Here is a 27,988-nt window from a genome sequence, read left to right as displayed (position 1 = left end):
CCAGTACTATTCCAGAATAACTCTTCTAATTTGGTAGGGCTGAAATTAGTGTACAAGAATGTTATCGTTGATACAACTTAAAGCATATTCGATTTCAGGAATAAGATGATTTTCGTAATCATTTAAAAAGTTAATGCTGATGTATTGACAACAACTATTTCGTTTTTGTTATATATGGAGACAGACTGGCTTACCAAAGACTCTCATTAAACCAAATTACCAAAGGGAAGATGTTATTTTATTTTCCTATTTTTTCTTTTAACAGCCGCATCTCTCCCACAGACATTGAGAAATTGGTCATGAAAATGGATGTGTATGCTGCAACTCCAGAACAAATAATTGAAGAAGTGGATGAATAATAGGCCACTTAGCTAGGGAATCTGAACTCAGCGGTGCTCAGATATATTACATGCATTCTGTGAAAGTGGGACCCGTCATTAGATTTTTGTGTGAGAAGCACTAAATCTATTGGAAAAATTATCCTCCATTGATCCTTCATGGCAAGGTGACTGTTTAACCGTTCGATGCTAGTGCTCATTGCTTTACTCTCTGAGAAACAGCTTAAACCTTTGTCAGATATATCTAAAAGTGGATTGAGAAACCTTATGAAGAGCATGTATACTGAAACATACTTTGTTTTTTTATTTCTATGTTGGACTGTAAAGTGTTGTCTGGAAGATAAAGGAAACAGCGAGGTCACATGATGCTACTTGTTGGTAAGTGTGATGTAAAAATTGTGAAATAACACAAGGACCATAATAGAGCTTTTTAGAGAGAAAGGACCATAGCTACATTAACTTCTACCACCAACTACCAAGTAGCTGGTATAACTCTCCATTCAACTTGCTTGGCATCCACAAAACAACCAGGCTCTTTTATTACCCGCGCAATGGTGACAGAGTAAATATCACACTCTTCTCCCTTCTCTTAAATATCTGAGGCACCACTATACAATAAAGCGTGAAAACTCATTAATTTCCCTTCACCCGTCTTTCTCCCTTCAAACTCAATGCCTAAAACCCCATAGTTTCCTTCTTCTTTTCACGTTACACGCGTCCAATCATCCCAGCGGAAAAGATGGGTCTCATTCTAACAATCTATCTCCTCTTGTGTATACTATCATCTGCAAACGCTGAATTTTCCAAGAAGACGTACATCATTCAAATGGATAAGTCAGCAAAGCCTCAGACCTTCTCCAATCACCTTGAATGGTATACCTCAAAAGTGAAATCAATTCTCTCCACGTCGGTAGAAGCTGAGATGGACAAGGAGGAGAGAATCATTTACACCTACCAAACTGCTTTTCATGGACTGGCTGCCAAGTTGAGCCAAGAAGAGGCTGAGAAGCTAGAGGCAGAAGAAGGGGTTGTGGCTATGTTCCCGGATACCAAGTACCAACTTCACACCACGAGAAGTCCAACTTTCCTTGGGCTTGAACCAACACAAAGCACTAACGTGTGGTCAGAAAAGTTGGCCAACCATGATGTCACAGTGGGAGTGCTCGACACTGGGATTTGGCCTGAGAGTGAGAGCTTCAATGACACAGGTATGAGATCAGTACCTTCTCACTGGAAAGGTGCCTGTGAGACCGGTAGAGGCTTCGAAAAATATCACTGCAACAAGAAGATCGTGGGAGCAAGAATGTTTTACCATGGGTATGAAGCAGCAACTGGTAAAATTGATGAGAAAACAGAATACATATCGCCAAGAGATCAAGATGGTCACGGAACTCACACTGCAGCTACGGTTGCTGGCTCCCCGGTGCATGATGCTAATCTTCTAGGCTATGCTCATGGCACAGCAAGAGGAATGGCACCAAGAGCAAGAATTGCTGCTTACAAAGTATGCTGGACTGGTGGATGCTTCAGCTCAGATATTCTTTCAGCTGTCGATACAGCTGTGGCTGATGGAGTCGATGTTCTATCCATCTCTTTGGGTGGTGGAGTCTCCTCTTACTACCGTGATAGTTTATCTGTAGCTGCTTTTGGAGCAATGGAGAAAGGTGTTTTGGTATCATGTTCTGCTGGAAATGCAGGACCTGACCCTGTTAGCCTCACAAATGTGTCACCTTGGATCACCACAGTTGGAGCCAGCACCATGGATAGAGATTTTCCAGCAGATGTTAGTCTTGGAAATGGAAGAAAGATAACCGGAACCTCGCTCTATAAAGGGAGAAGCGTGCTCTCAGTTAAGAAACAATACCCTTTAGTATACATGGGAAATACCAACTCAAGCATACCTGATCCAAGATCTTTGTGCTTGGAAGGTACTTTGGATCGTAGAATGGTTTCAGGCAAGATTGTTATCTGTGACAGAGGCATTAGTCCAAGAGTTCAGAAGGGTCAAGTGGTGAAAAATGCAGGCGGGGTGGGAATGATTCTCACCAACACTGCAGCTAATGGAGAGGAGCTTGTTGCAGACTGTCATCTCCTTCCAGCAGTTGCAATTGGCGAGAAAGAAGGCAAGGAGCTCAAACATTATGTGTTAACAAGTAAAAAAGCTACTGCAACTCTAGCTTTTCTGGCTACAAGGTTGGGTGTTAGACCATCTCCTGTAGTGGCAGCATTTTCATCAAGAGGGCCCAATTTTCTTACCCTTGAAATTTTGAAGCCTGATGTGGTGGCTCCTGGGGTGAACATTCTTGCTGCTTGGAGTGGAGCCATTGGTCCTTCAAGTTTGCCAACAGACCACAGGAGGGTGAAGTTCAATATACTCTCAGGAACTTCAATGTCATGCCCTCATGTGAGTGGCATTGCTGCTTTGCTCAAGGCTAGGCATCCAGAATGGAGTCCTGCTGCTATAAAATCTGCTTTGATGACCACAGCTTATGTCCATGACAATACCATCAAGCCTCTCAAAGATGCCTCGAGTGCTGATGCCTCAACTCCTTATGATCATGGTGCTGGACACATCAACCCCATAAGAGCTCTTGACCCAGGTTTGGTTTATGATATTCAGCCACAGGATTACTTTGAATTCCTGTGCACTCAGAAACTAACTCCATCAGAACTCGGAGTTTTTGCCAAGTATTCAAACAGAACTTGCAGTCACACTCTTGCAAATCCTGGGGACTTGAACTACCCAGCCATATCCGTCGTTTTTCCACAGACAAATTCCTCTTCAGTTTTGACCGTTCACAGAACTGCCACCAACGTTGGCCCTGCTGTCTCCAAGTACCATGTTGTGGTTTCACATTTCAAAGGCGCTTCTGTTAAAGTTGAGCCAAAAACCTTGAGTTTTACCAAAAAATACCAGAAACTATCTTACAAAGTTACATTCACAACACAATCTCGACAAACAGAACCTGAATTTGGAGGTCTGGTATGGAAGGATGGTGTGCACAAAGTAAGAAGTCCAATTGTCATAACATATTTGTCACCAATATGAAACTTTCCTTGGATTACCTCTAAGTTTACCAGTATTTCTTCGTTTTTTTTTTCTTTTGCAATAAGCAAAATTTTCTGTACTATGAAGTGTACGCATTTTTATTACAGGAAAATGCTGGATATTATCTGCTTTCAATAATGATCTTGCATGCTGAATTGCGAAAAGAAAAATGATGGTGCATGCCTCTCACTGCATCTTAGACCTCAACTAGCATAATTTGCCCCATTTATGATTCATATGCTGATTAAAGTAACCAACTAAATGGATTTTATCTTAAATGTTGCAGTCACATGAGATATTCTGTTTCATCAATGTCGTCTATTAATCACGCAAACATTCACGTAATACCTTTTCTTTTATCAATAAAAGATAACTAGAAGAATCTGTTACAGGAGAAGCTGCTGGTGCTATTAATATATAGCAATAGCTTAAAAGCAGAAGCACTTCTTTGCTGAAATAATTTAAGAATGGGAACATCATACCAAACGTATGCATGATAATTTTTTCAGATTTTATATAGAATTGTGTCTTGGACACCATGACTTGACTTACCGTTTCATCAATTATAACAATTAATTGTTCTACTGTAACTCATTTACTCGGTATTGTGATAGTTGAAACAAGACTCTTGATATTCCCGTTTGACCAAACAGTATTTAATTTATCACAGAGAGAGAGAGGAACGATAAGAATTTAATTAGCCTTGATCTGCCTGCCCATTTAATTTTCAGTGTTCTCACATCGGACGCTGCTGCATTCATTTTGAGCATGACAGTTGGTACTCCTTGCATGTGAGCATCAACAGCATAGCATCATCTGCCAACAATTTGTGGTCCAAAGAGTTTACAGTAATTTTTTTCGTTTTCTCTTACATTACGCATTGTGACTCAAAAAGAGTTCATATGCATGCAACGCTCTAACAAAACAATTTTCAGGAAAGTGGTAGAACTGTTGATGAATAGTATTTCACAGTCATCAGAATAATTTAAGCATTTAACTTTTGTTCAGTTCTCAACTACTGTAGTGGGAGATACAAAAAATATTGCTATAATAATTTATTTCAGATGAACCACGAGAAGATAAAGGATGGGGGAACATAAGTTATAATTAGTGGGTTTAATTAAGTTTATAATTGATTTAGGACATGTTTAAACCCACATCTTCGTAAAAGATATTTTAGGCTAGAAATATTATAAAATAAAAATTAAAAATAATTTATTTACAATTTTTTTAAAAAGGTAACTTACTGCATATATTAAAATGTGTTAACATAACTTTTTATAACACTAATTTGTCTCTTCCTCTATTTATTAGATATTTTATTCTATAATTTTTTAAAATATGAATCCTTTCTTGCCCTTTAAGCAAGTTTATCTCTGCAATGGAAATAAAGAATTGTGTATTTTATTCTTATCCCCCTTGATTGTTGTGAGATAATAAATAACAAATTTACGATTTTTATTGTATACAAATATTTTTTTCTTATGGACTTGGGAACTTTGCTTCATGGGCATGATTTATGGCAATCTTTTCTGGGCCCATTCTTTTAAGCTAGTTTGCTCTTCTATTTTCACAAGTGGAAGCTTCTTCCTGCACCCCCATAACCTTTTTCCTGTATTTCTACTTCTTTTGTTTTCTCATTTTGCCCTTTCTGGAGTATTCAATTCAAAAATCATTCTTTAACTTTTGGACTGTAATCTGGAAATTTTATGGATTGTGTAATTTGGAAATCAAAAATCATTTTCAAATTGCGTAATCCAAAAATTATTTTTAGCTTTTGAATTGTGCAATTGATCAGATTTTTTAAAAACAATAAATAACTTTTAAATTGTAATAAAAAGGTTAAAATGAAAAAAAAAAAAATTGAGTGAAGGAAGAAACTGCCATCAAAAGTACCAGGCTATCGAACGCCCAATTATTTTTTTATAACTGAAAGCGGAAATGTTGTACCACAAGTGTAGAAGAAAAAATCAATTTCACTGTATCTTATCTTAAACTAGACTACCTGTTATTAGAAATAATAATAATAATAATAATAATAATAATAAATTTAAAATACTTTATAAATATTTTTAATTAAATAATTTATTAAAAAAAATTGTCTATTAAATACTCAAAATATTTCTTTATTTTTATCTACATATTATGTATTTTTTTTTTAATTTTAGTCATTAGATTATTTCTGTCTTCTTATATTTAATTTGTTGATTAACTTCGTTCTTTTTTCTTCATTTTTTGAACTTGTCTGTCACTTCACTTGTAATAAATATTTTGTATATGGTAGAACAAATGTTTTTAATGAGAACTCAATTTAAGCCTACTAGGTAAGCAATACATCACATAAAATGTATACAAAAATATATTTGGTCTCAATTTAAATTGAAAAATATTGTTATTTTAACAGAAAAATTAAATTAAATTAAATTAAATAATAAATATAAAAATTAAATTAAGATTATGTTATATGATGCTGTCACATTACATTATACTCAACCTGTGATACATGGAAAAAAAATCTAAAAGTAATTAAAAAAATATTATAAATATACACACTTGACACTGTATTTAATACTTTTGTTCAGTATTAACAAAAATATCTAATTGAATAATTTTTAACAAATCAAAATTAAATTAAAATTAAAAAGCTGAAGAACTAAATAATTTTTTTTTTACCAAAAACAAGCCGAAATGGATAATTAAACCTATTTTTTATAGACTTATTTTAAAATATTACCCAAAAATACGGGGCCAAGTATGTCAATTGTTAGTGTAACAATTTAGCACTAAACGTTGTGAAAAAACAAGGACAGTGTTATTCACAGGTCCATAAGCACACATCTATTTTTTTTTTTTTCATTTATGTTTTTTAAGATTCAAAATCAAGAAATAAAAAGATAATGTTAAAAACCAATATATGTACATGGTCATTGTTAATATAGTACTGGTTTTAACATATTTTAAATTAGTATAGCTAGTAACAGAAAAACATATTTTAAAGAAGTTAATTTTACTAAGCACGTTATTTTTAGTCTTATGATAAAAAATATAATTCAATTTTCACCATTGTTTATAAAATGTTTAGAGGAATAATTATGGATATGAATTTAAATGTTTTATTATTTAATACGAGCTGAATATTCAACAGCATGCTACCTATGTAAACATTGAACAAGCCTGATGAATCACTTTAAAGTTGGGCTTCAGTCCAAAGCAACAAAGTATAGTTAATGACTTTGTATATATAACATCGTGGTCATTTTATATTGTGAAAATATGACAAGAAAAATATAAGTATTGAAAAAAAAACAACCTAATACATAAAATTAATAGAAAAGTGAGTGTAGAAAGACCATAAAACATATTTAATTATTTGATCATGTACAAAGTCGGTATTTAATAGATAATAATGGTTGCTTGCAAGTTTGAAAAATTGAGACTTGTACGCTGTTTTACATGCCATGTGCATTAAATAAAGGAAACACGTTTCTTTTTTTTATTTTTTTTGGAAGAGAAGGGAACACGTTATTTCCTACAGAAAGAGAGAAAGTTATTAGGTATACATTTTCTTAACTTTGCTTTAATTTATGAACCAAATCTTAGGTTAAGTGAAACATACATGGGCCACGTTATGCAAGCACACGTGGGTCTGCAGTTATTCAACCTTTTAGTCTTTAGAATAAGGAAAATATTATTTTTAGAAGATTTTTTCTTTATGTATATTGTATGGTAATGAGTAATCATGTTTATTTGTCAAGTACGACTTCAAAGAGGATTTCTTTTTTAATTTATTTAGCTTGTCAACTTATAGTTTTATTATTTATTTTTATTTTAATAGGATTTTAACCAGTTTATAATTAAAAAGAAATTACATTACATAAACTTAGGAAAAAAAATTAAAGTAAAGTAAATAACTTAACAATTAATTGTGATATCTCATTTTAATAGTGTTGAACTATTATAAGAATTATTGGAAATCAATATAAAGAAAATAATTAATTTGAAAAAAACGCATAAATTATTATTACAGTTATCCAAACATAACTATAACACGGTCTTAAACTACTGAGAATAATTACACCTTAAATGGAAGTTGTAATGGAGTATATAAAAAATTGAAAAAAACAATACAATCACATTTGATTATATGTTTCATACTAGTGTCATTCCGAACCTGATCAACCAAGACATTTTCATATACTCACATTAATCATTGTAAACAATAATACAAGCACACACAAAGACAGACAGAGATAGAAGGGTAAGCTACTCATACCAAACGAGTATATATAACACAAAATGCAAATGTTAATTCATAGAGGAAGATATATCAATTGATCCTAATACATACAATAATAAATTCTAAACTTGACCATCTAGATACATGTATTGATACCAAACTCTGACAAGTTATGCACTTTTTGATGGTGGAACAACTTATCCACCCAAACTACCACACACAAGGTTAGTCCGTCAACCATCTTAGGTTAAGGTAAAGCTTCTAGGTTAAGACTTTCTTGTCCTCTCACCACATAGTTCATCCTTCTCTACTTGAGATTTGATGATTATTAGAGCATCAAAATAATTTCCAATATGAAATCTCTATATCAATAATTACTCTAAATAGAACTAATACAAGAACTTCTCCTTAAAATTCTTATCACATCATGTGCCATACATATTCACAACCATATTTACAATCCATGATTCATCCACAATTCCTAATAAACATGTATTGAATCAATTTAAACCATTTTAAACCAAACAAGAATAAGTAAACACATAAAACATGCACATACTTCGTAACAAGGAACGTTCAATACTAGATCCAACACTCAATGTCAAAACTCTTGCATTTTCTCTCGCTCAACGAATTAACATGAAATTAAATTCCAAACATACAGTGATAATTAAAAAAATATGTTTTAGATAAATTGACTAATTAACCGAAATTTTATTTATACTTTTGAAATTTTAATATTAAAATAATTCATATTTAAAATACATATATTACTTTTAATACTCTATTTTCTAAACTCTTACATTAATCATTCAAAAAAATATCTATACAAGTATTCTTGATATTTTTCACGTGAGAAATTGAATACTTAATCTAAGAAACTTGTAAGGAACAACAGTTTTATTTTCTCAACATAAATAAAACTTTAATACCTATCCTGCTTCATTCTTACAAACCACTTTCCCTCTCTAGAAACTAAACCCTATTAAGCTTTGCCTTCTCTCTAGCCCATTCGTCACTGAATCAATTGTTTGTTGATTAGGGAAATTCTGAGAAATCTTGAAGCTGAGAACAACCATTTCTACCGATCAATTCCACTGTCCATATACTGGTGAGTTGAATCCCCTTTCTTTGTAACTCTTGAGCTATGATCATGCAATCTACCTTGTTGCATGTGACTGCCTCTATGTTTCTCCTCAAATTTTAACTCCGTTTATGCCATAAAAATCTGATTTCTATCTCCAATTGGGGATTTATAGGTACTTTCAAATTTCTCTAGGGTGCAAGGGTGTGGTTGAAGTCTCCTTAAGCTTGGTTGTCGATTAGAGGTAAGGGAAGCTTGGGTGTTTTCTTGTTCTAATTTGGAATTTGGGGTTGCATGAATTGGGTAGTTAGTTTGGGGATAAATATTTATGGTGTATATATATATATATATATATGTGAAGTTAATTTGGTGAAATAATGATATATGAATTGTGAATTTAAAATCTATGTTATGTTAAATTCTGTTTTGCATGTCAACCGTGAAATTGGATGAAACTATGGAAGTGATGATATTAAATGGTTTAATGATGTTGAGTAGTTAGATAAATTGATTCTCTGTTAAACTGTTACTGGACAGGTACATAAGCAAAAATATGAGAGTTAGAGTCAGATTAGAGGAAATCGGGTAGTCAGATTTTGAATTGGGTCTCTCAGGTGGTTTTGGTCATTCTAGACCCTTTAGATAAGTCAAATGTGACTTGTTAGGAGCCTTAAAAGTGGTAAAAACAGTTTCTCACTTGTGGAATTAAAATTGAGCATATAGGTTGGTAAATTGAGTTAATACTGGTTTTAAGGGTAATTGAGAGGAAGTGAGATGGTCAAATTTAGCAAACTTAGATGGAGGTTGTTCTGGGCAGTGGGGATCGAGTAAGCATGTCAATTAGAACTTATTTGAGCCATTTCCAGAATCTAAAACTGTGAAAAATGGTAGAATTGAACTTAGGCTTCCANGAGAAGGAAATTGAGTTTTTAGATTTGATGNCAATGTCTAAACACTAGAGAACGATGTTAGGAACGGTTATAATCATCTAAACAAGTTTAATTCAACCTATANTGAGAATTTGGAGTGTTAGAAATTCACCAAATAGCCTAGAGTGAGTTTTGGGTGGGTGAGTTCCTAAAATCTGCAGAAATTCGCTCTGCAGATTATGCAGAGTCGCACAGCGCACTCTGTGCGCTCTGCGAAGGGCTACTGGCAGAAGAAATTCGCACAGCGCACCACAAAGTGTGCGCTCAGCGAATTTCCTGCGACAAAGTGAGTATTTTTGATGTTTTTGACGTTTTGGGAGTTCCGGACGTCCGTTTTGGACGTTCTTTAGGTCGTTCTAGGGGTTTTTGACCCTTCCGGATCCATTGGTAAGGGTCTCCAAGCCATTTGAATTACTTAAGTATTGGTAATTAAAGGTTATAAAGAAATTTGTGTTAATAAGTGGTNTTTCTGCAAAAGTATGTAATGTTGGAGTATGTATGAATTATATATTATCTTGTATAGATTCAAATAACAGTGTATAATTATGTACAAGTGTATGAACGTTGAAAATCATGAGTGGTGTGTCAAAATTTAAAAGTATGGTTATTGGACGTAATTCCATGANCCTCNAGGGAGGTTACATGGTGGTGCCCTGTAGTTGTTGTGATTGACCGTATGAATGGTCGGAGTTCAGGATGGGGTTTACCTTGACATTCTAATGACCATCCATGCTCAATTAGAGAGTGATGAGTCATGTGGTGAGAATAGGAGGAGGTCCTAGTCTTGGGTGTTTCCATTTTATATGGGCCAAGATGAGTTTGGTTGGACTTACACTTGTGTGTGGTCGGGTGAAACCCCTCGGCAATGGCTTTGCAAAGCAGTAGGGCCACCACAAGTGCACAAACCCCTGGAACTCGACATTTCATACTAGTCCGGACGGTCAAATCACGTGGTCTGTCCTTGGTATCAATAAAATGCATTCAATTACAGTTTGTGTTGTATTATTGTCATTACATGCTTGAAATACTTGATTTATAACATGCTTTTTATACCTAGCTTACCCTTGCAATTGTGTGTTTTGTATGTGTGTGATTTTCCCCTTGCGATGATCATCCAAATCCTTGGATGTGAGCAGAAGTTGATGATGAGGTGCCTTTGGAGCAAGCGTTGGAGACTGAAGGAGACCCAACTCCTACTTCTTAGATTTCCTATAGTCTTATCTAAATAACTCTTCATTTTGAAAGACTTCTAGCTTTTACTTCTCATGATCTGTATTTTGGAATTACTCTTTAGGCACCCTTAGACCTTTAGTTGTCTTGTATTTTGAAGAACTCTCAATCTTGTATTTAAATTATAAATTTCAACCATATTTTGGATGACTGTATGCCTAATACTGTCCTCTATTAACTCCTAATTGCTTTCTCGTACTATAATAGCTGAATCCTATTATATGTACGTCTATATAATATTTGGGATGTCACAAAACTAAATAAATCTTAGTAACCTTATCGACTTTTTTTTTTTTTTTCAAAATTCTAACGAATTTATTTGTTATTACGATTTTGTTTTTATTTATCTTTGATTTGATTCTTAAATAATATAAATTTATTGGGTATACCCAAGCACTATGGATAATATAGTTTGAGATTTATATCTTACGTAACTGGGAGAAAAAAAAAATACACATACATGTATGTATAACAAAATGCGACGTTGTTTAAACATTGATAAGACTATTTTTATTCAATAATTATCAACGTACTTTATTTTATAAAATGCAACCCTTATATTTTAGAAGAAATAAAGTCATCTACTTGCAAAATTTCTCATGTACATAAAACTTGAATTAATAATTTGATATTTTGATATAAAAATGTGTGTATAAATATTTTTGAATGATCTTAAAAAAGAATTTGTATAAAAAACAAACAATTTCCAATGTAAGACGATAGCCGAAATATTCAACTATTTAAAAAAAAATCGAAAAGAGGAAAATATTTGGTTATTAAGAATGTGCACGTGTGGGGGCTATATGGCTATAATACGAGCAAAAAGATTATTTTTTTTTAGATTAGAATTTCCCAAACGATTTTTGTTTGACCAAAACAACAAGAGTCTGTATTTTGAGTTTGGTTGACTAAAGATTTTTTTTTTTTTTTAAATTTTGAAAGTTTGACATATATTTTTAGTGTATGCTTATGCAATCTAAAGCTACCATGCACGGGTATACCAAGAAATATATTAATAAATAGGACAATGATATTTTGACAATATTTTTTGACAATGGAACACATATCATCATTTTATTGGTCTATTTGAATTTATATTTAAAAGATATTTAAAACGGACCAATCACAAACTATTATATATACGTTTTCAAAAAATTGTTAAAAAAGTGTTGTTAAAAGAAGTTCTTTTTAACGAAAAAGCTCCCATAGTGGAACCAAACAAAATGACCTTTACAATTACACGAGAAACTCATACCCTACAAAACAATTGATTTTAAGATATAGCTAGGTAGCAAGCTAGTAAAGGGTCAATTCAGGAGAATTGTCGTAGCAATTTCTTAAAAAATGTTAGAGACAAACTTATTTTCCATTTTATTTTACAATCCATTGCCAACATGACAAACTCAAAGGTTTCGATGCGACATGTGGAGGCTATAGTTATATTTTTATTACGGAGACCAAAATTAAAAACTAACATAAAGGCAACGTGTCAATGTCTCCTACCACTAATTTACATTTACAAAACTACAAAGTGTATCAATCAAAAGAAAACCACCCATCAAGAGTTGAACATAATTTGCCCTTCACCAAACCAGGGAAACTGTCTCAAGTTTCAAACCCTCGTTTTTTCTATTAAAACTTACATATCATTTATTGAAAATTTCATGCCAACTGTGATAATTTTTTATTAGAATTTGCCAAAAAGATATCGCAAGTAGTAATTAAAGTATAATATTTTAATAAAAGTCACATAAAGATAGGTTTATAAGTGTTGTTGGATCCATGTGGTCAAACCTACTATTGACAAATTGATACGTGTGTATGTCACAAAAATAAAAAAGTATTTATAATAATTAGTCTTTTCTCATAATGTTCATAAGGTAATCATGAATCATAAAAACTTAAAAAGGGACTGCGTTTATAGGTAGCAGTTATTGTGCAGGTAACATACACATATCAATCTTCTTCATTTCCACGTTTGCATGTGATCTGGTTTCAACTTTTACCTTCAAAAAACCTTTTTTTTTCTATTAAAAAAGAAGAAAGTGCGGAGTTCAATTGAGAGAAAATCACAAATATAATACAGTATTTTTTTTGTTTGAATTTTGGTTAAACGTAATTGTAAATTAAGTGGATGTTTTGTTTCATAGTGTCTGCAGCAAACAGGGTCGGAACAATATCACATTTTTGCAGTGATTTTGGAACAGCGGTCTTTAATTTTTCACATGAATGGTGTGATTTATGTTTCTCTATCATATATTAAAAAATGATTCTTTTGTCTCTACTTCTCTATGTTGACATAACCCTATTTGCAAAATATAATTGAGTCACTCTAAAGTTTTTGTAGTGTTGTGGTTGGATGCTTGTGAAAGAAATGAGGGCATGACTGACAAGAATAGAGATATAGGAGAATGGTTTTGCATGGAACGAAGGTTGTCTGCACAGAAATAGATCTGTCTTGTTGGAGGAGAAGGAAAGAGAGGAAAAGAAAAAAAAGAAGTGGGGAAAAAGAGAATTTTGTGGCGTGTGACGTCCCAATCCCAATCAAAAGAAGGCCAACAAAGTAAGAAACGGTCTGGTCAGAAGTACACACTACCATTATTCATCGCATTCACCACTCTCTCCTTCAAACTTCTTCATTCATCATTCATTTCTTCCTATAATTTTCTCTTTCTCGCCATGCCATCTCGACAACTCTCCACGTCGCCACCACCTTCTAACCGCCGCATCTTAACCTCTCCCGTAACTTCCACCGCCTCCCTTTGCTCTTTATTCTTTTTACTTTGCCTCTGCTTCCGCAAGCGTAAACGCACCACCCCTTCCTCCGACTCCGACTCCACTCCCCCTCACCCCTTTCCCTACGCCCTCCTCCGCCGCGCCACCAACTCCTTCTCCACCCGCCTCGGCCACGGTGGCTTCGGTCCTGTCTTCGCCGGCACCCTTGCCGGCGACCCCGTTGCCGTCAAGCTCATGGACTCTGTCTCCCAGCAGGGAGAGCGCGAGTTCCACAACGAGCTCTTCTTCGCGTCCAGGCTTCGGTCCCCCACTCTCGTCCCTGCCATCGGCTTCTCCTCCGACCCCAAACGTCGGCGTTTCCTCCTCGTCTACCACCTCATGCACAACGGCAACCTCCACGACGCCCTCTTGCGCTCCAAAACCCCTCACCTAAAGAGCTGGAAAAATCGCTTCTCCATTGTCCTCGACATCGCCAGAGGCATCCACTACCTCCACTCGCTCGACCCGCCGGTCATCCACGGTGACATCAAACCCTCCAACATTCTCCTAGACAACACCTTCTCTGCAAAACTTGCCGACTTCGGTCTTGCGCGCTTAAAACCCCATGTCCAAGTCCAAGAGTTCAAAGCAAAGCGCGACGAGAAGAGAAGGGACGAGTCCGAGAGCGATGCTGGGTCGGAGTTAGAAACTCTGAGCGTCAAGACAGAGCAATCGTTTGAAGGTAACACCGGGTCGGATTATGTGATGGATTGGATTGGGAAGGAGTTGAAGAAGGAAAGGCCGATGACGGTGGAGAAGATTTCTTCTGGGTCGAGCAGTGGACTGGCGGAGAAGAAGAAAAGTAGGAAGAAATTGGAGTGGTGGGAGAAGATGAATGATAGTGGAGTTCCGAAGATGGAGAAGAGAAGGGCCGCGAGGGAATGGTGGAAGGAAGAGTATTCGGAAGAGCTTGCGAGGAAGACGAAGAAAAAGAAAAAGAAGGAGAAGAAAAAGAGAAAGGGTGTTAGCGGTGATGGTGATTTGGAGATAGATAATGGTGATGTAAATGTGTACAAGAGGGAGAAGAACCGGAGCAGAAACAGTGGTGGAAGTGTAGATTCTTGGTTGAGTGGTGATGTACGTGGAGTTGGATGGAACAGCTACGATTCGGGGACTTGTAGCGGTGAAATAGTGGCCAAGAGTGGTGGTGGTGTGAGTAGTACTCCGAGTATGAGGGGAACGGTTTTCTATGTGGCTCCTGAGTATGGATACAATGGAGATGTTTCTGAGAAGTGCGACGTGTATAGTTTCGGGGTTTTGTTGCTTGTTATTGTTTCTGGGAGGAGGCCACTTCAGGTGACAGGGTCGCCCATATCGGAGCTTCAACGTGCGAATCTGGTGTCGTGGGCGAGGATATGTGGTCGGAGGGGAAAGCTTCTAGAAGTGGTGGATGAGGGTGTTGAGGGGTTGGACAAAGAGCAGGCTAGTCTGTGCGTGACGGTTGCGCTGGCTTGTTTGCTAAAGTCACCCAGCCGTCGACCTTCCATGAAGGAGGTTCTGGAGATGCTAAGTGGGGAGCTGGAGCCTCCGCAGCCCCTCAACTCCAGGAAGCAGGGTCGGTGACAGACTGACAGTGACTAACATTTTTTCGTCGAAGGGGTAACACTTGTTTTCTTGCTATTGGAGGAACTCATTTTTCTCCAATATTCCCCATCATCATGGTTTGTTCTGTAGTTTAGTGGAGGGAGGATCATCTTCTTGTTCACATAACTTTTTGGAATGGAAATGTTAAAAAAAGAAGAAAGTTTTGGTCATGAAAAAGTAGACTGCCTTTTGTATACCAAGTCATTTTTTGGTGGTCTTCTATTTCTGATTCATTTTCTTTTGTCTTTGAATAGCTTTCTAGATGTAATTCTCCTAAGTGAAATTGGAATTTTAACATCCATACAAGCACAAGAAGTACACTCCCATATGATACATGCCTTTATTGAGGCAGAAGTGAAATTATGACTAATGGAAACAGTTCATGTAAGAATATACATTTACATTCATTTTTTATACAAAGATAAAATAATTATTAAATTTTTTTTTATGCTTTTAAAAAAGAAAAAAAATAGTATCATAAAAAATCTAGAATGATTTCTGATCCAATTTACATGAAAAGAGGTTGTTCCTGATTTATTCCAATGTGAAGTCAAACTCAAACCGAACCATGTTTCCTCAATGAATGCGGCAACAGGGTTCTTACCAGTTTTAAGTTGTTATTTGACCTAATAGTTCATAGGTAGTAAAGGCTTTGATTTGAGACCTGTCAAAATTTCCTTTACAACTGTAAATTTTGTTTTCTCCAGGCACTCTGTTTTCTGGAAAATTGACCAAAACCAGAGGATGTATGATGAATGCTTAAATTCATAAGTAATTTGATATAAAGCAACTTGGTTTTCTTACAGAATTATCCTCACTCACATAATTCTACAATAAGAGAAACAAATGGATTTGGGATTGTATTCTATTCATAAAGCAGACTGTGCAAAAATTCAAGTGGGCAAGTAGTTCAGACAATTTCCATTGTCTAGTTATTTCCAAGTGATGCACATTATCACAAAGGATACAGGTTTTAAGGAAAAAAAGCATGTCATTATTATGGAAGCAATGAAGACATAGGGGATGAAGTGGGTGTAGCCATGTTGTGCAGACAAAGACGGGAGAAGAAGTGGAAGATGAAGTAATTTTAGGTTTTTTATTAAATTTTTCATTAAGGATAATAAAGTTATTTCAAGGATATGAAGTTAAGGAAGAAAACAGGAGGTGCAGGAAATAATCCACAGGCCCAACAGTGTTCATTCTTCAAAGACCATTTCATTTGGGATTCCTAAGAACTCAACATTCCAAATATTGTATTTGTGATCACCGAGGTCCAAACCGGTCTTTGCAAATAATTATTGTAATTTATTATTTTAATTTAAAATATAAGTAAATTTATTTTAATTTAAAATATAACAAATTTAAAATAATGATTATTTAGAGAATAAAAATAAAAATATGATTATTTTATATTAAAATAACGATTACTTAAAAGATTAAATTAGAAAAAACATATGCTCTTTATATATACTAGAAACAAAATACATTACATATATGTGTTTACTCTTTTATAATAAAAAAAAATACAATTATTATAATTATAAAAATAATTGTAAATAAATTTACAATTTTATTATAAATAATTATTTAATTTTAAAAAATGGTGAAATTTAAAAATGATCAAATAAAAAATAACAATTTTAAAAAACAGTCATTAAAAGGATAAAATTATAAAAATAATTACCTTAATTAAAAAAAATTATTTAAAGAGTAAAAATGAAAAACAAATGTGTACATCAAAATGAGAAATCTCCTTTATAGAATAAAATAGTATAAATATATAGATCGGTAGGTATAGATTATAATAATATATTTCATTGTTAAGGACTTAAGCCACTGATATGAGGTTTTTCTAGATTAATTGTACTCATGCCATTAAGGTTATTTCATTTGAGGGGTAGCGCTTTTAATGTGGAATTCGATAACCATGATGTTAAATTGATCTCGAATTTAAAAAATTTGACGTAAACTTAATGTCAGATTTTGTTGATGCAATATTGATTTTATGTCGAATTTTGTTAACATAACGACGTTAATCAATTTTTTTTTTAATTAATTGTAAAAATTTTTTACAACTCTACTAAACCTGAAAAGCAAAAAAATAACAAATTTCAATTTTTTAGTATTTTATAAAAGGGTAATATAGGATCAACAATAACAAACAACAAATAAGTTCAATCAAATAACAAACAAGTTCAATTAAACAACAACCTTAAAAAAAAAACAACAACACAAGTTCAACAAATAAGTTTTTCAAAACGAAAACTAAAACTAACCTTCAAAAGGTGTGTTCATGTTTCCACCACTTAGAGAGAAAGCAGAATGCGCCTATGAAAGACAAAAACACGAAAATAATATGTGAAAACAAACAAAAATCATACATAAAGTAGTTAATTAACATGCATTTGTATCAAATAAAAAAATATTACATGTGATGGTCGTCAAACTTTGTTCGAGAAAAGTTTGAGCAGCGCTCTAGGATGAAGTGAATGAATTTTCAATCTTCAGCTTAAATTTTTATTAAATTCACTAACTTTTTAACGTCTAATGCGGGACATTCGACGTTTTATATCCTTTTACGTCGAATTATAATTCTAAACGACGTTTAATAATTGTATTTATTTACAAAAACGCTACCAGTCATTTTTAAAATTGACTATTAAGTGGTTAGACGTTAAATACATGACGTTAAATCCTGTTTTTGCACTTGTTTGGTATTCTTGAGAATGTTTTGCTTTAATTCTTTTTACCATTATATGATTTCAACATTTCGTTACCCTTTAGTGTTTTATTAACCCTACACATTCACCTTTCAGTTATGAAATTAATTTACACAAAATGGAATGCAAGTTTGTTATAAACAATACATCATAAATTGAATTGAAACCCATTATACATTTCTTGACACTTTATTCCATGAATATAAGCTGATAGAAAATGGATAGTTTTTTATATGGACAATGATATTTTAACAACACTTTTTGACAACTTTTTTGACAACGGGACACGTGTCATTATTTTATTGGTCTATTTGAATTTATGTTTAAAAAATATTTAAAACGGACCAATCACAAGTTGCCACGTATGCGTTGTCAAAAAATTGTTAAAAAAGTGTTGTTAAAAGAAGTTTTTCTTTTTTATATTTTTCCAAACTTGTCTCCTGCATCATTTATCATTTACACATATTTTGTTTCACTTTGTAATTACATCTCATCAATATTGTTTTTTTAAATGTTAAAAGATGAATTTTATAAATTCGATTTATAAAGTAAATTTTTTATATACTGTAAATTAGTCATATATTCCAAAATATTTAACATATAATTAGATATTAATAAATGATCTAATAACAATCCAATAACAGATAAAGTATTAAATCCAACAAATAACAAATTTTGTTAATATGTACTCTAAATGATGATTTTAACATATTATATTAAGAAATAGATTTTATTTTTAACTCAACCTTACAAAACTAATTTATAAGATAAAGTTTTATATTTTTTTTATTAAAAATTTATTATATATATATATATATATATATATATATATATATATATATATATATATATATATATATATATATATGAGTTGGAAAACCTATTATAAGAGTTCCAATATTCTCACAATCATGATTTCCAATAACTATTATATAATAATATTTCTTTTAATTCTTATTACTAATTCACTTAAATATAAGAAGTATTATCGAAATAGTTATTACTATTAACGTATGATTTTCCTTATATAACATGATATGAAAATTTTATTCCAAAACAATTAAAAAAATGTTATATATCATAATATTTACGGACTAGGTGTAGAAAATGTATTAGAAAAAGAATCAAATAAATAATTAAATTAAATATTATGGCAATAGAATTTTCACCTGTAACTGCCATATTAAATTCCAAGCAATCATATATCATTTAACAAACTAACAAGGCAACTATTTTTACATCCTAACATTTACGTCAATTAGAATTTTGAAGATTTGGTTCCTCGGTTTTTCTTATTTCAAAGCCCACATGTGTGCTTTTGTATGATATAAAGTTAACTGATTTACCATCCAAACAGTAGCAAAGTAATTTAATCTAACTTCAAATCAATGTGGAAAAAAGAAAACAGATCAAACAAAAGTAACGTATGCAGAACAAAATATTAAGATTCTACTTTATACATAACCTTTTAAAGAATACAGACAAGGTCCTTCTGTTCATGATAAACTAGGGGAAGATAAGAGATATCTACACATCTTCACATAATTTGCAGACATTAAGAATGATCTCCTTATGGAATTGTCATTAAGCTATTCGAAGGCAGAGATTTTAACGTTATATCTATCATGTGATTTCTGACTTAATTGTCAAAATATTCTAATTAGGATACACTGGTACTATATCTTTCTAATTCAAATGTTTCAAGAAAAATTATCTAAAGAAATATGTGAATTCGAAGTATGGCCGTTCAAACTATTTAAACCGGCTAAGCTAACTTGAACTGAAACATGCAGAAGACTGTATTATGGGCAAGCCATGCACATGCATCATGCTCATCAGAATTTGTCGGTTTTTGATTTCCCTTTGGCTGGAAAGAGATAAATGCCATTAACACTATAAAAATCCTACGTTGCTGAAAAATATATAGCTTGATCCCTTTGAACATATTGATCAGGGTTTTGTTCCATGTCATTTATACAAAAAATTTACTGAAAAAGATAAAGTTTTGTTCAATGTTGTACATCTTAAAAGACAATTTTTCCCTTCTCTTAAGAAAAAATCTCTTAATGCACCCTCAGGTAGATAAGTACGATATAATGGAATAATTGAAATTTTTTAAAAAGTTGTGTGAGTTATCATGAAGCAGCTGTTCTTGGCCACTATGTTTTTTGCTTGATAACCATGATACTGTTATACCTAAAAGCTTTTAAGTTTTGAGATAGTCAGTACGTTACTGTTAAATCTCCAGTTATATATGGACATCAAGTCTAAAGATTCTTATTATATATACCATTCTTTTGTTAAAAGCAATTAATTTTTAATACAAGATAAAACGAGTTTAAACATTTTGAGATAATGGTATTTCTGTATATGGTAGTCCCACAGTCTTTTTATTGGTAAGTTAACTTCTTTTTTTCTTGTATAGAATTACCTTTTGTGTGTGGGAAAATTTTCAACATTCAACCTGAAAATAATTCAAAACTAAGAAACATGTTAAAATAAGAAGGTCATTATATCTAAATGAAATTTATATAATATAGTGGACAACAGATTTCTCAGGGGTAAGTAGGATATGTAATTAGAGATGAATGTGGATATGAAATTAATGAAACATAACTCTCTCCATCACGTTAAATTTGAAATAGCTAGACAGTGTTAAGAGAAAGAGGAGGCAAATTTTATCCACACCAGATGTGTCCCTTCTCTTCCCGAAACTGAAAGTGGAAAAAAACATTGTCCGATATATATAGTGCAAGAACCAGTTAGAAAGGGAAGATATATGGTTATGTATGTTATAATTTCAAGTTGATATATGAGCCTAGAAAAATATCCAAACCACAGTTTTATTCAGAAACTCTAAATGATGGAACTACATTGGAGAATTTTCTTCTTAGCTCAGATAGATCTACAGTGTCGGAATTGACAACCTGCGAGTGAACACATTTCACCAATAATAGAAGGGAAACGTAAAATATTAGTATATGCATACTTTTTAACAAGAAAAAAAACGTGTAACACTGTAAAGAAAGACAAGAATGTGTACATACCTCACACTGCAAACTGTGGAGTAGTCTGCCATCGACTTTAGTTGAAAGACAACAAAAAACTTCAAGTCCCTCTTCTAACAACAGTTCCAACAGTTTAGAAAGTGAAACCCCTTCCTCACTCAATCCACTGATTTCAATTCCCACAGCTCCACTACTATTTTGGCGGACAGTGAAACCACATGATTCATGCTTGTTCTCACGGCTTTCGAGGCTGGAATTTATGGCAACTTTCTTCTTCAGCTTATCCCTCTTCTCACTCAATTCTTTAATATTCTTCTGCAGGTGGTTTATGTAATTCACCGCCTCGTTCATTTGATCAGACATCGACCTCTTTCCCTGAAACTCCAATAGAATAACAATTATACTAATAACCCTAACCAGAACGTACACAATCAGGAAAAGAAAAAGAAATGGAAAAGTAGAGATATATATACATATATGTATAATTAATTGCCTGACCCTGATGAAGGGAAGAGGGAGAAGGGATCTAAGAGAGGCATGAAGGGTTGCCATTTCTTGCCTCCTTTGCCTCTCAATCTCTCTGTGAACCATCTTCTTTGCGTATTCTTCTTCTGCAGAATTAGCGTGACTGGTTTCAGGCGCATAAAAGAGTTGGTTGGGGCGGCTAGTACGCACTTCTTTATCTGAATAAGCGACAAGGGGAGAATTATCGGTGTTGTGATGATCCAGGATGAGATCTTTAGAGATTTTGTGTTGCGGTTGGAGGGCATTAGAAAATTGGATCACCAGCTCATTGCCGCGTTGTAAAGGAAACATGGTTGGTCAGCTTGATCAACAGTATTGTTCCAAATTATTATCCTGGTTAAGGAAACATAAACCTTGTAGTTTGATGTAATTAATGTGTTGTTTTGTTTGAGAGAGGAGTGGCCTTATATGCTAAAGATTCCTCCTCCGTATATAGCTATCCTTTCACGCAGGGAAGTGATGATAGTATGTGAACACTAATTATTTGAGGCTACTGTTCATAACGCAACCCTACCTTATGACCTTCACATAGTAATACAGGACCACCTTATTAACAATTTTTTTTAATAATTTTTTTTTATAATACACTATGAATTATTATTTTATTAATCTATATATATAAAATAAAAAAAATTAATAATTTTTTTTATAACCTTTTTACAATTATTTATTTGATAATTTCTGATTAGTACCTTTAAAACATACGGACAAATACATAGTTTATTGTTAAAAAAAAAGTTATTAATATGTCATAATTTTTATAAGTTAGTTAATGAAAAAAAGTTATTAATGACCATTTTCCTAATTCAAATGCTACTTAATTAAGCACGACTTCAATTAATGCTAACTTTTTTTAAATAAAGGTGTTTTTTTTTTCTCATAAAATTAGTCGGTTTTTGTAAAACCTTTTCTTTTTAATTTTGACAGAGAAAGCTTGAGGTAATTAAGGAAACGTTTTTATTTGGCTTGGGATATGTTAATCCTTTTATTTATTTATTTAGATTTTTTTTATCCATTTAAAAGATGAATTTAAAATGTAGGGGTAGCTGGTAGGGTTTGGTGAATTCGTACATCCTACCTATATGTTGGTCTATCAAAATGTAGCAAGTTTCCTTTATTAATTTGAATATCGCGGTAAAATAAGTAGGTTTAGTTGTTTTCTAAATATTAATCAATATGTCTTTCTTTATGTGCCCGACTTTCAATTAAGCTCGGAAAAGACAAATTCTTCGACAAATTCAAAAATATGAATAAACTATTAAATTTGTCTGTTTTTTCTTTATTTTCTGCTAAAATATGAGTAATTCCTTTTAAGAATATACCCAGATTATTAATTTATTATTTATTGTTATATATTTATATAATATTAGGATAAACGAACATTAATATTAAAACTGATTATATTATAATTAAGATTATTATTAGTTGAATTATAATTAGAATGATATTAAAATTTATAAATATAAATTTAAGATATTAAAATAAGTTAATTAATATCATTAAATTCTTATTAACTTTTACGTGAAAGAATTTTTTGTAAGTCACTTCCTAGTTTGATCAAAGGATTTAAAACATAGAGTAAAAGAAGAACTTTGAGAGAAAAGTTGAAAGAGCCAATTAAAAAAAAAAAAAGAAACCAAAACAATATTCAATAAAATTCTTTTAATATTTAAAATACAAACCAGTGTCGAGATTGATATAATGCTTCATGGTCACAACCTGTTGGCAATTTCTCTGAAAAAACTCTTTAATGAATATCGCCGCAACTCACATTCTGTATGACTTTTTATTGATGGAATATTTTTACATTTGATATGTACTTTTATTCCCGCGACCATTTAAAAGTTATAATTTTAAATTAAATAAAAATACAGAACATCTTTTAAACAATGCTAATAAGCATATTTGAAGTAATTATATTTTACTTATTTAAAAATTCATCTTTTAATATTTTTATAGATAACGTATCTTCTTTTTTAAATTATCAATTTACCGGATATCTTTCTATAATCAAACTACACCCATAAAGGTGCACAATAATAATTAAATCATCAAGATTGGTTAGATCAAAATTTTAGTATATATAGGTAACTCTTTATTTATTTGTAATTTACTTTATCTCTTTTATTTGGGGAAGTTTTATATTTCATCTATTCAAATAAAAAAAAAAGAATTACTGTCAGGGCAAGCATAGATATTGTGTAAGACACCATAAATTCTATCTACTAGAAATACCGTGTAAATATTCGTCTCCTATTATTTCTACACATATTTTAGGATAACTTAGATAACTATATATGCATTCATTCCAAAGTAAATCAAACGTAACTTGAATCGGTATCATTCTCTTTGAAACTCGCAGCTATATTAATTTACTCATATGTAAATAATACAATCACAAGATATTATCATAACAACATCATCGTAACGAGATATTAAAGAATGTTAATTCAGACAAAACAATCTTATCGTAACAACATCATCGTAGTTTTTATATTATTTAATAAATTGTTCATTCAAATAAAATAGATTAAAAAGATCACACACGGATTTATATAATAAAATAGATATTTTTTAAGGATTATTAAACAAGTTAATGGACCTCTATATCCTTTGACAATTTCTTTTTCAATAATTTCTCTATAAGGTAACAAAAATTAAAAAACGAATACGAGGAATTATAAATAATATTTTAAATTTGTTGAGTTGGTATTTTTTTTTTTCATATAGTTAGTAGATAGAAATAGCCTTCCTAATTCCTAATAATGTAACTACAAATCGTATTAAAAGATATAAAAGATTGAATCTTATGCTTTTGTTACATAAACCAAACATTTGAAAATGTTATACATCCAATGACATCAATAGAAATATTCATTATCATCACAACATTAATACTTAAATAATCAAATCTTTACTAACTTTGGCATTAGATCCAAATTTAAACGAATAACTTTATCAAATGACCACGAGATAACTTAGGCCTTGTTCACTTGAGTGAATTTGAGAGGAAGGTAATATTTTTTGTGGTTTATTTGAGTGAATTTGAAAGTAAATGAGAGTGGATTTAGAAGTAAAGTTTGTGAGAATTAGTGTAGGATTTAATTTATGTGACAGATTAAAAAAGTTTACTTCCAAATCGAGACTCACTTATCTCCAAATCTATTCAAATAAACAACAAAAAAATTTATCTTCAAATCCTCTCAATTATCCTCTCCCAAATCTGAACAAGACCTTAGAGTTGAAATTTTTACTTAAATTATTGACCTAAATCTCGACGTCCAAAATTTTTTTACCAAACTTTTCAATTTAACTTTTATATCTTCTATCTTTCCCATAAGGAAGTTAAATTTTGTGTTGTAGATGAGTCCACGTTGCCGCGTGATAGATATTGACACGTTATTTTGTAGCAATATATTAGGAAAAAGACTTTAGATGCTTTATGATATTTTCTTTTCACACAATCATGGGATCTTGCATTAATATAATGATAATTTGTGGCTATAATGGTGTTTACGACACAAGAACCTTGTTATGCGTCTTGATCTCATATTCAGGTCAAAAGTTTTGGCTCCTTCTATTAAAATATTTCAACTTCAATTCACTTTCTTAGGTAAAGTTGTGATTTTGAAATGGTCCCATAAGCTTAAAAGACAAAAGTTGCCAATGGAAATAGAATTTAAGAGAAACTTTTTCAATTAATGCTCCATCAGAAAGTTACAAATTACAAACCACACATCAACAACCTAAGAATTAATCTTTATAATTGTAAAACACCAACCATTACAATAATAAGCTGAATCGTAATCATACATAATGGAGATATTTTCTCCTTAAACTATACTATCGATCATTGCTACAAAAAAAATGTGGATGCATCACTTTTACATTATATAATGATTAAACTCAACTTGGTGAAGTATCGTATTAAATTTGTTTTGCTAGAAAGAGTCAGAGTGAGCAACGTCTAAATAATATATTAAGAAAATATTTAACCTCACAAGAAAGACAAGAATTAAGACATTTTCAAGGTCCTTAAGAAAACAAGATATGAAATTGAAGAAATAATGATAATAATTAAACTTTTGCACAGTCTCCTTCTGCTTGAAGTCATGCATGTAGTCATCGTGGATGTAAATGGATCTTATCTTACCATGTAATCAATGATCACATATACCAGACATTAAAATACCCGTTTGCAATTGAAGCATATGCTTAAAACGTAAAATTCTTTGTTTATTTTTTTAACGTGAAATTCTTAATAAAAGATTAAACAAATGATAGAAAGAAAATTGGAAGAAAGAAGCGTGATTAGATGGAAAGTCACAGTCGTTGCTGTAAACCAGTTGTCATATTAAATTTGAAGGGCTTGGCGTTCTTGAGGTTTAGAATCGTAGTTTAAAGACATGAGATCGTCTTCTCAACGTGAATGAATAAAAAAAGAAGGATATATCTCACATATGTTTAGGAACTATAATGGTAGCAAGATAATTTTTGAATATTTTACATCAAATTATAATTAATTTTAACTTCTAAAGAAGTTATTCTGTTTTTTTATTTTCTATTTATATAAGTATTTCAGAGAAATGCATCTAACCATTATTGAATCATGTAAAGAAAACGCATTTATAGATATGTTTTTCTTGAATATTGAACGGATGTTCTAAAATTTGTGTTTATGTTTGTTTGACAAATCATGAGAAAGAATAGAAAGGTAAACTCAGCGAAGATTTTAAATTAAGTAGGTGGACATCGGCTTCAACCCAAATAAACTAATCTGTTAACTAAAAGTTGATGTCACTTCTTCCTGCACCCCAGGTATTTTCTTTCTGCACCACTAATTTTTTTTTTTTTTTTCCATCTGAAGCACAAATGAAGAATGCTGGCAATGATCTTCCTTGTAAGATATTCTGCTTGCAAGTGCATATCATATTCTGTCGTTGGTTTTCTTTGGTATATTAAAGGAAGAGTATTCTGGTAGATAAAGTCCACGCACAATTGATTAATTTCTGAAATCAAATTACCCTATTTCTTCCTCTCCTTCAAGATTTTTTGAGTTTGTTTGTATGACTTGTTCAACAAGATTTTACAAGATAAAAATAGGAAGGCAAATTAAAATTAGTTTTCACACCCATACGATAAAATTAATATACACAGGAAATTTTCAAAAATACTTTTTTTTTAAAATTTTACTTTTAATAACTGTACAAATTAATTCTAATTTATTGGGTTTTTCACCAAAATAGACAAAAATGAAGAAGATATTACGAGAATAGACAAAAAAAAATTAATTACAAGAATAGGGAAGTCGTGGAAGGAAGGTCCAGACGACTTCACATGAAGAAGTCGTGCACCTCAAAAACGACTTTAAGGCGTGGTAATCGATTACAAGAGGCTTGTAATCGATTACCAAGCCATTTTTGACAAAAAAAAAATACAAAAAAATGAAGTCGTATGGGGGTTAACGACTTTCCTTATTAAAGTTGTACACCCCCCTAACGTTTTTACTTTATTTTGTTTTTTAAATTTTTTTTATTAATTAAAATCATTTATAATTTGTAAATAATATTTTTAAATATATTTAAAATAACTAAAATTATATCTAATTAATAATTACATTTTTTTAATATTATTAAATAAGTAAAATTTATATTCTAATTATTTTTGTAATTAAATTAAATTTTTATCAAATAATTTTAATTAAATAATTTATAACTATTATAATTATGTAATTAAAAATTGAAAAAAATTATATTTGATTACAATTTATTTTTTATGAAGTTTTGTTATTATAGAATATTTTTTTGGGAAATTATAATTAATTAATAACATTTTTTTATTACAAACTATTTAATTACTAAATATATTAAATATAAACTATTTAAATTAATAAAAAACAAATAATTAAAATCGTAGGGGGTTGACGACTTCTTGTGTGGAAGTCGTGCACCCCCACACACTTTCACTTTTAATTTTTTTTATTATTTAAATTAATTTATAATATGTATTTAAATGTATATATAATACTTTAAATTATGTATAATTAATAATTGAAGTTTTTTAATATTATAAAATAAATAAATTTTATGGTTTTAATTATTTTTGTAATTAAATTAATTTTTTTATAAAAAGTATTTCAATTAAATAATTTTTAACCATAATTATTGAAATTAAATAAATAAAATGTATAAATTTATTATATTTAATTATAATAATTTTTTTATAAATTTTTTTTGTTTAAGTAAATTTATTATATTAAAAAAAAATAAATTTATAATGAAATAATTGTTTTTTGAATTTTTAATTACATAATTACAATAATTATAGTTATAAATTATTTAATTAAAATAATTTAATAAAAAATTTAATTTAATTACAAAAATAATTAAAACCATAAAATTTATTTATTTTATAATATTTAAAAACATTAATTATTAATTATACATAATTTAAAGTATTATATATACATTTAAAAACATTATTTAAATATTATAAATTAATTTAAGGTT

The 27,988-nt window shown here is 31.3% G+C and overlaps 3 protein-coding genes and 1 long non-coding RNA gene across 4 annotated transcripts; 3 read left to right on the top strand and 1 right to left on the bottom strand.

Moving 5' to 3' along the window:
• The first annotated feature begins 769 nt into the window (after positions 1-769).
• On the top strand, positions 770-3,576 carry LOC106772488 (subtilisin-like protease SBT1.3). Its single transcript, XM_014658912.2, has one exon. The coding sequence runs from the start codon at positions 1,078-1,080 to the stop codon at positions 3,385-3,387; it is 2,310 nt and encodes a 769-aa protein (XP_014514398.1). The 5' UTR covers positions 770-1,077; the 3' UTR covers positions 3,388-3,576.
• A 4,936-nt stretch (positions 3,577-8,512) lies between these two features.
• Positions 8,513-11,111, top strand: LOC106771736. Its single transcript, XR_001376501.2, has 3 exons — positions 8,513-8,735; positions 8,884-8,952; positions 10,774-11,111. It is a non-coding gene; the product is annotated as an uncharacterized LOC106771736 (long non-coding RNA).
• A 2,049-nt stretch (positions 11,112-13,160) lies between these two features.
• On the top strand, positions 13,161-15,626 carry LOC106770977 (receptor-like serine/threonine-protein kinase At4g25390). Its single transcript, XM_014656839.2, has one exon. It carries the CDS (start codon positions 13,547-13,549, stop codon positions 15,203-15,205), a length of 1,659 nt encoding a protein of 552 aa, XP_014512325.1. The 5' UTR covers positions 13,161-13,546; the 3' UTR covers positions 15,206-15,626.
• Positions 15,627-20,759: 5,133 nt separating this feature from the next.
• LOC106771572 (transcription factor bHLH118) lies at positions 20,760-21,841 on the bottom strand. Its single transcript, XM_014657564.2, has 3 exons — positions 21,453-21,841; positions 20,994-21,329; positions 20,760-20,873 (listed from the first exon to the last, which is right to left on the bottom strand). The coding sequence occupies exons 1-3, from the start codon at positions 21,768-21,770 to the stop codon at positions 20,790-20,792; spliced, it is 738 nt and encodes a 245-aa protein (XP_014513050.1). The 5' UTR covers positions 21,771-21,841; the 3' UTR covers positions 20,760-20,789.
• Between the last annotated feature and the right edge of the window lie 6,147 nt (positions 21,842-27,988).

Source organism: Vigna radiata, chromosome 8 (genome assembly GCF_000741045.1).
Source record: "Vigna radiata var. radiata cultivar VC1973A chromosome 8, Vradiata_ver6, whole genome shotgun sequence".
Lineage (NCBI taxonomy): Eukaryota > Viridiplantae > Streptophyta > Magnoliopsida > Fabales > Fabaceae > Vigna > Vigna radiata.
This window is presented reverse-complemented; position numbering and strand designations above follow the sequence as displayed.

Bases quoted from the DNA above. Each gene is read 5' to 3' on its own strand.
- LOC106772488 (XM_014658912.2), top strand. From the start codon at position 1,078: ATGGGTCTCATTCTAACAATCTATCTCCTCTTGTGTATACTATCATCT.
- LOC106770977 (XM_014656839.2), top strand. From the start codon at position 13,547: ATGCCATCTCGACAACTCTCCACGTCGCCACCACCTTCTAACCGCCGC.
- LOC106771572 (XM_014657564.2), bottom strand. From the start codon at position 21,770: ATGTTTCCTTTACAACGCGGCAATGAGCTGGTGATCCAATTTTCTAAT. The intron at 21,330-21,452 runs GTCAGGCAATTA...TTGGAGTTTCAG, and splicing joins TCCCTCTTCCCTTCATCAGG to GGAAAGAGGTCGATGTCTGA. The intron at 20,874-20,993 runs GTATGTACACAT...GTTCACTCGCAG, and splicing joins TCCACAGTTTGCAGTGTGAG to GTTGTCAATTCCGACACTGT.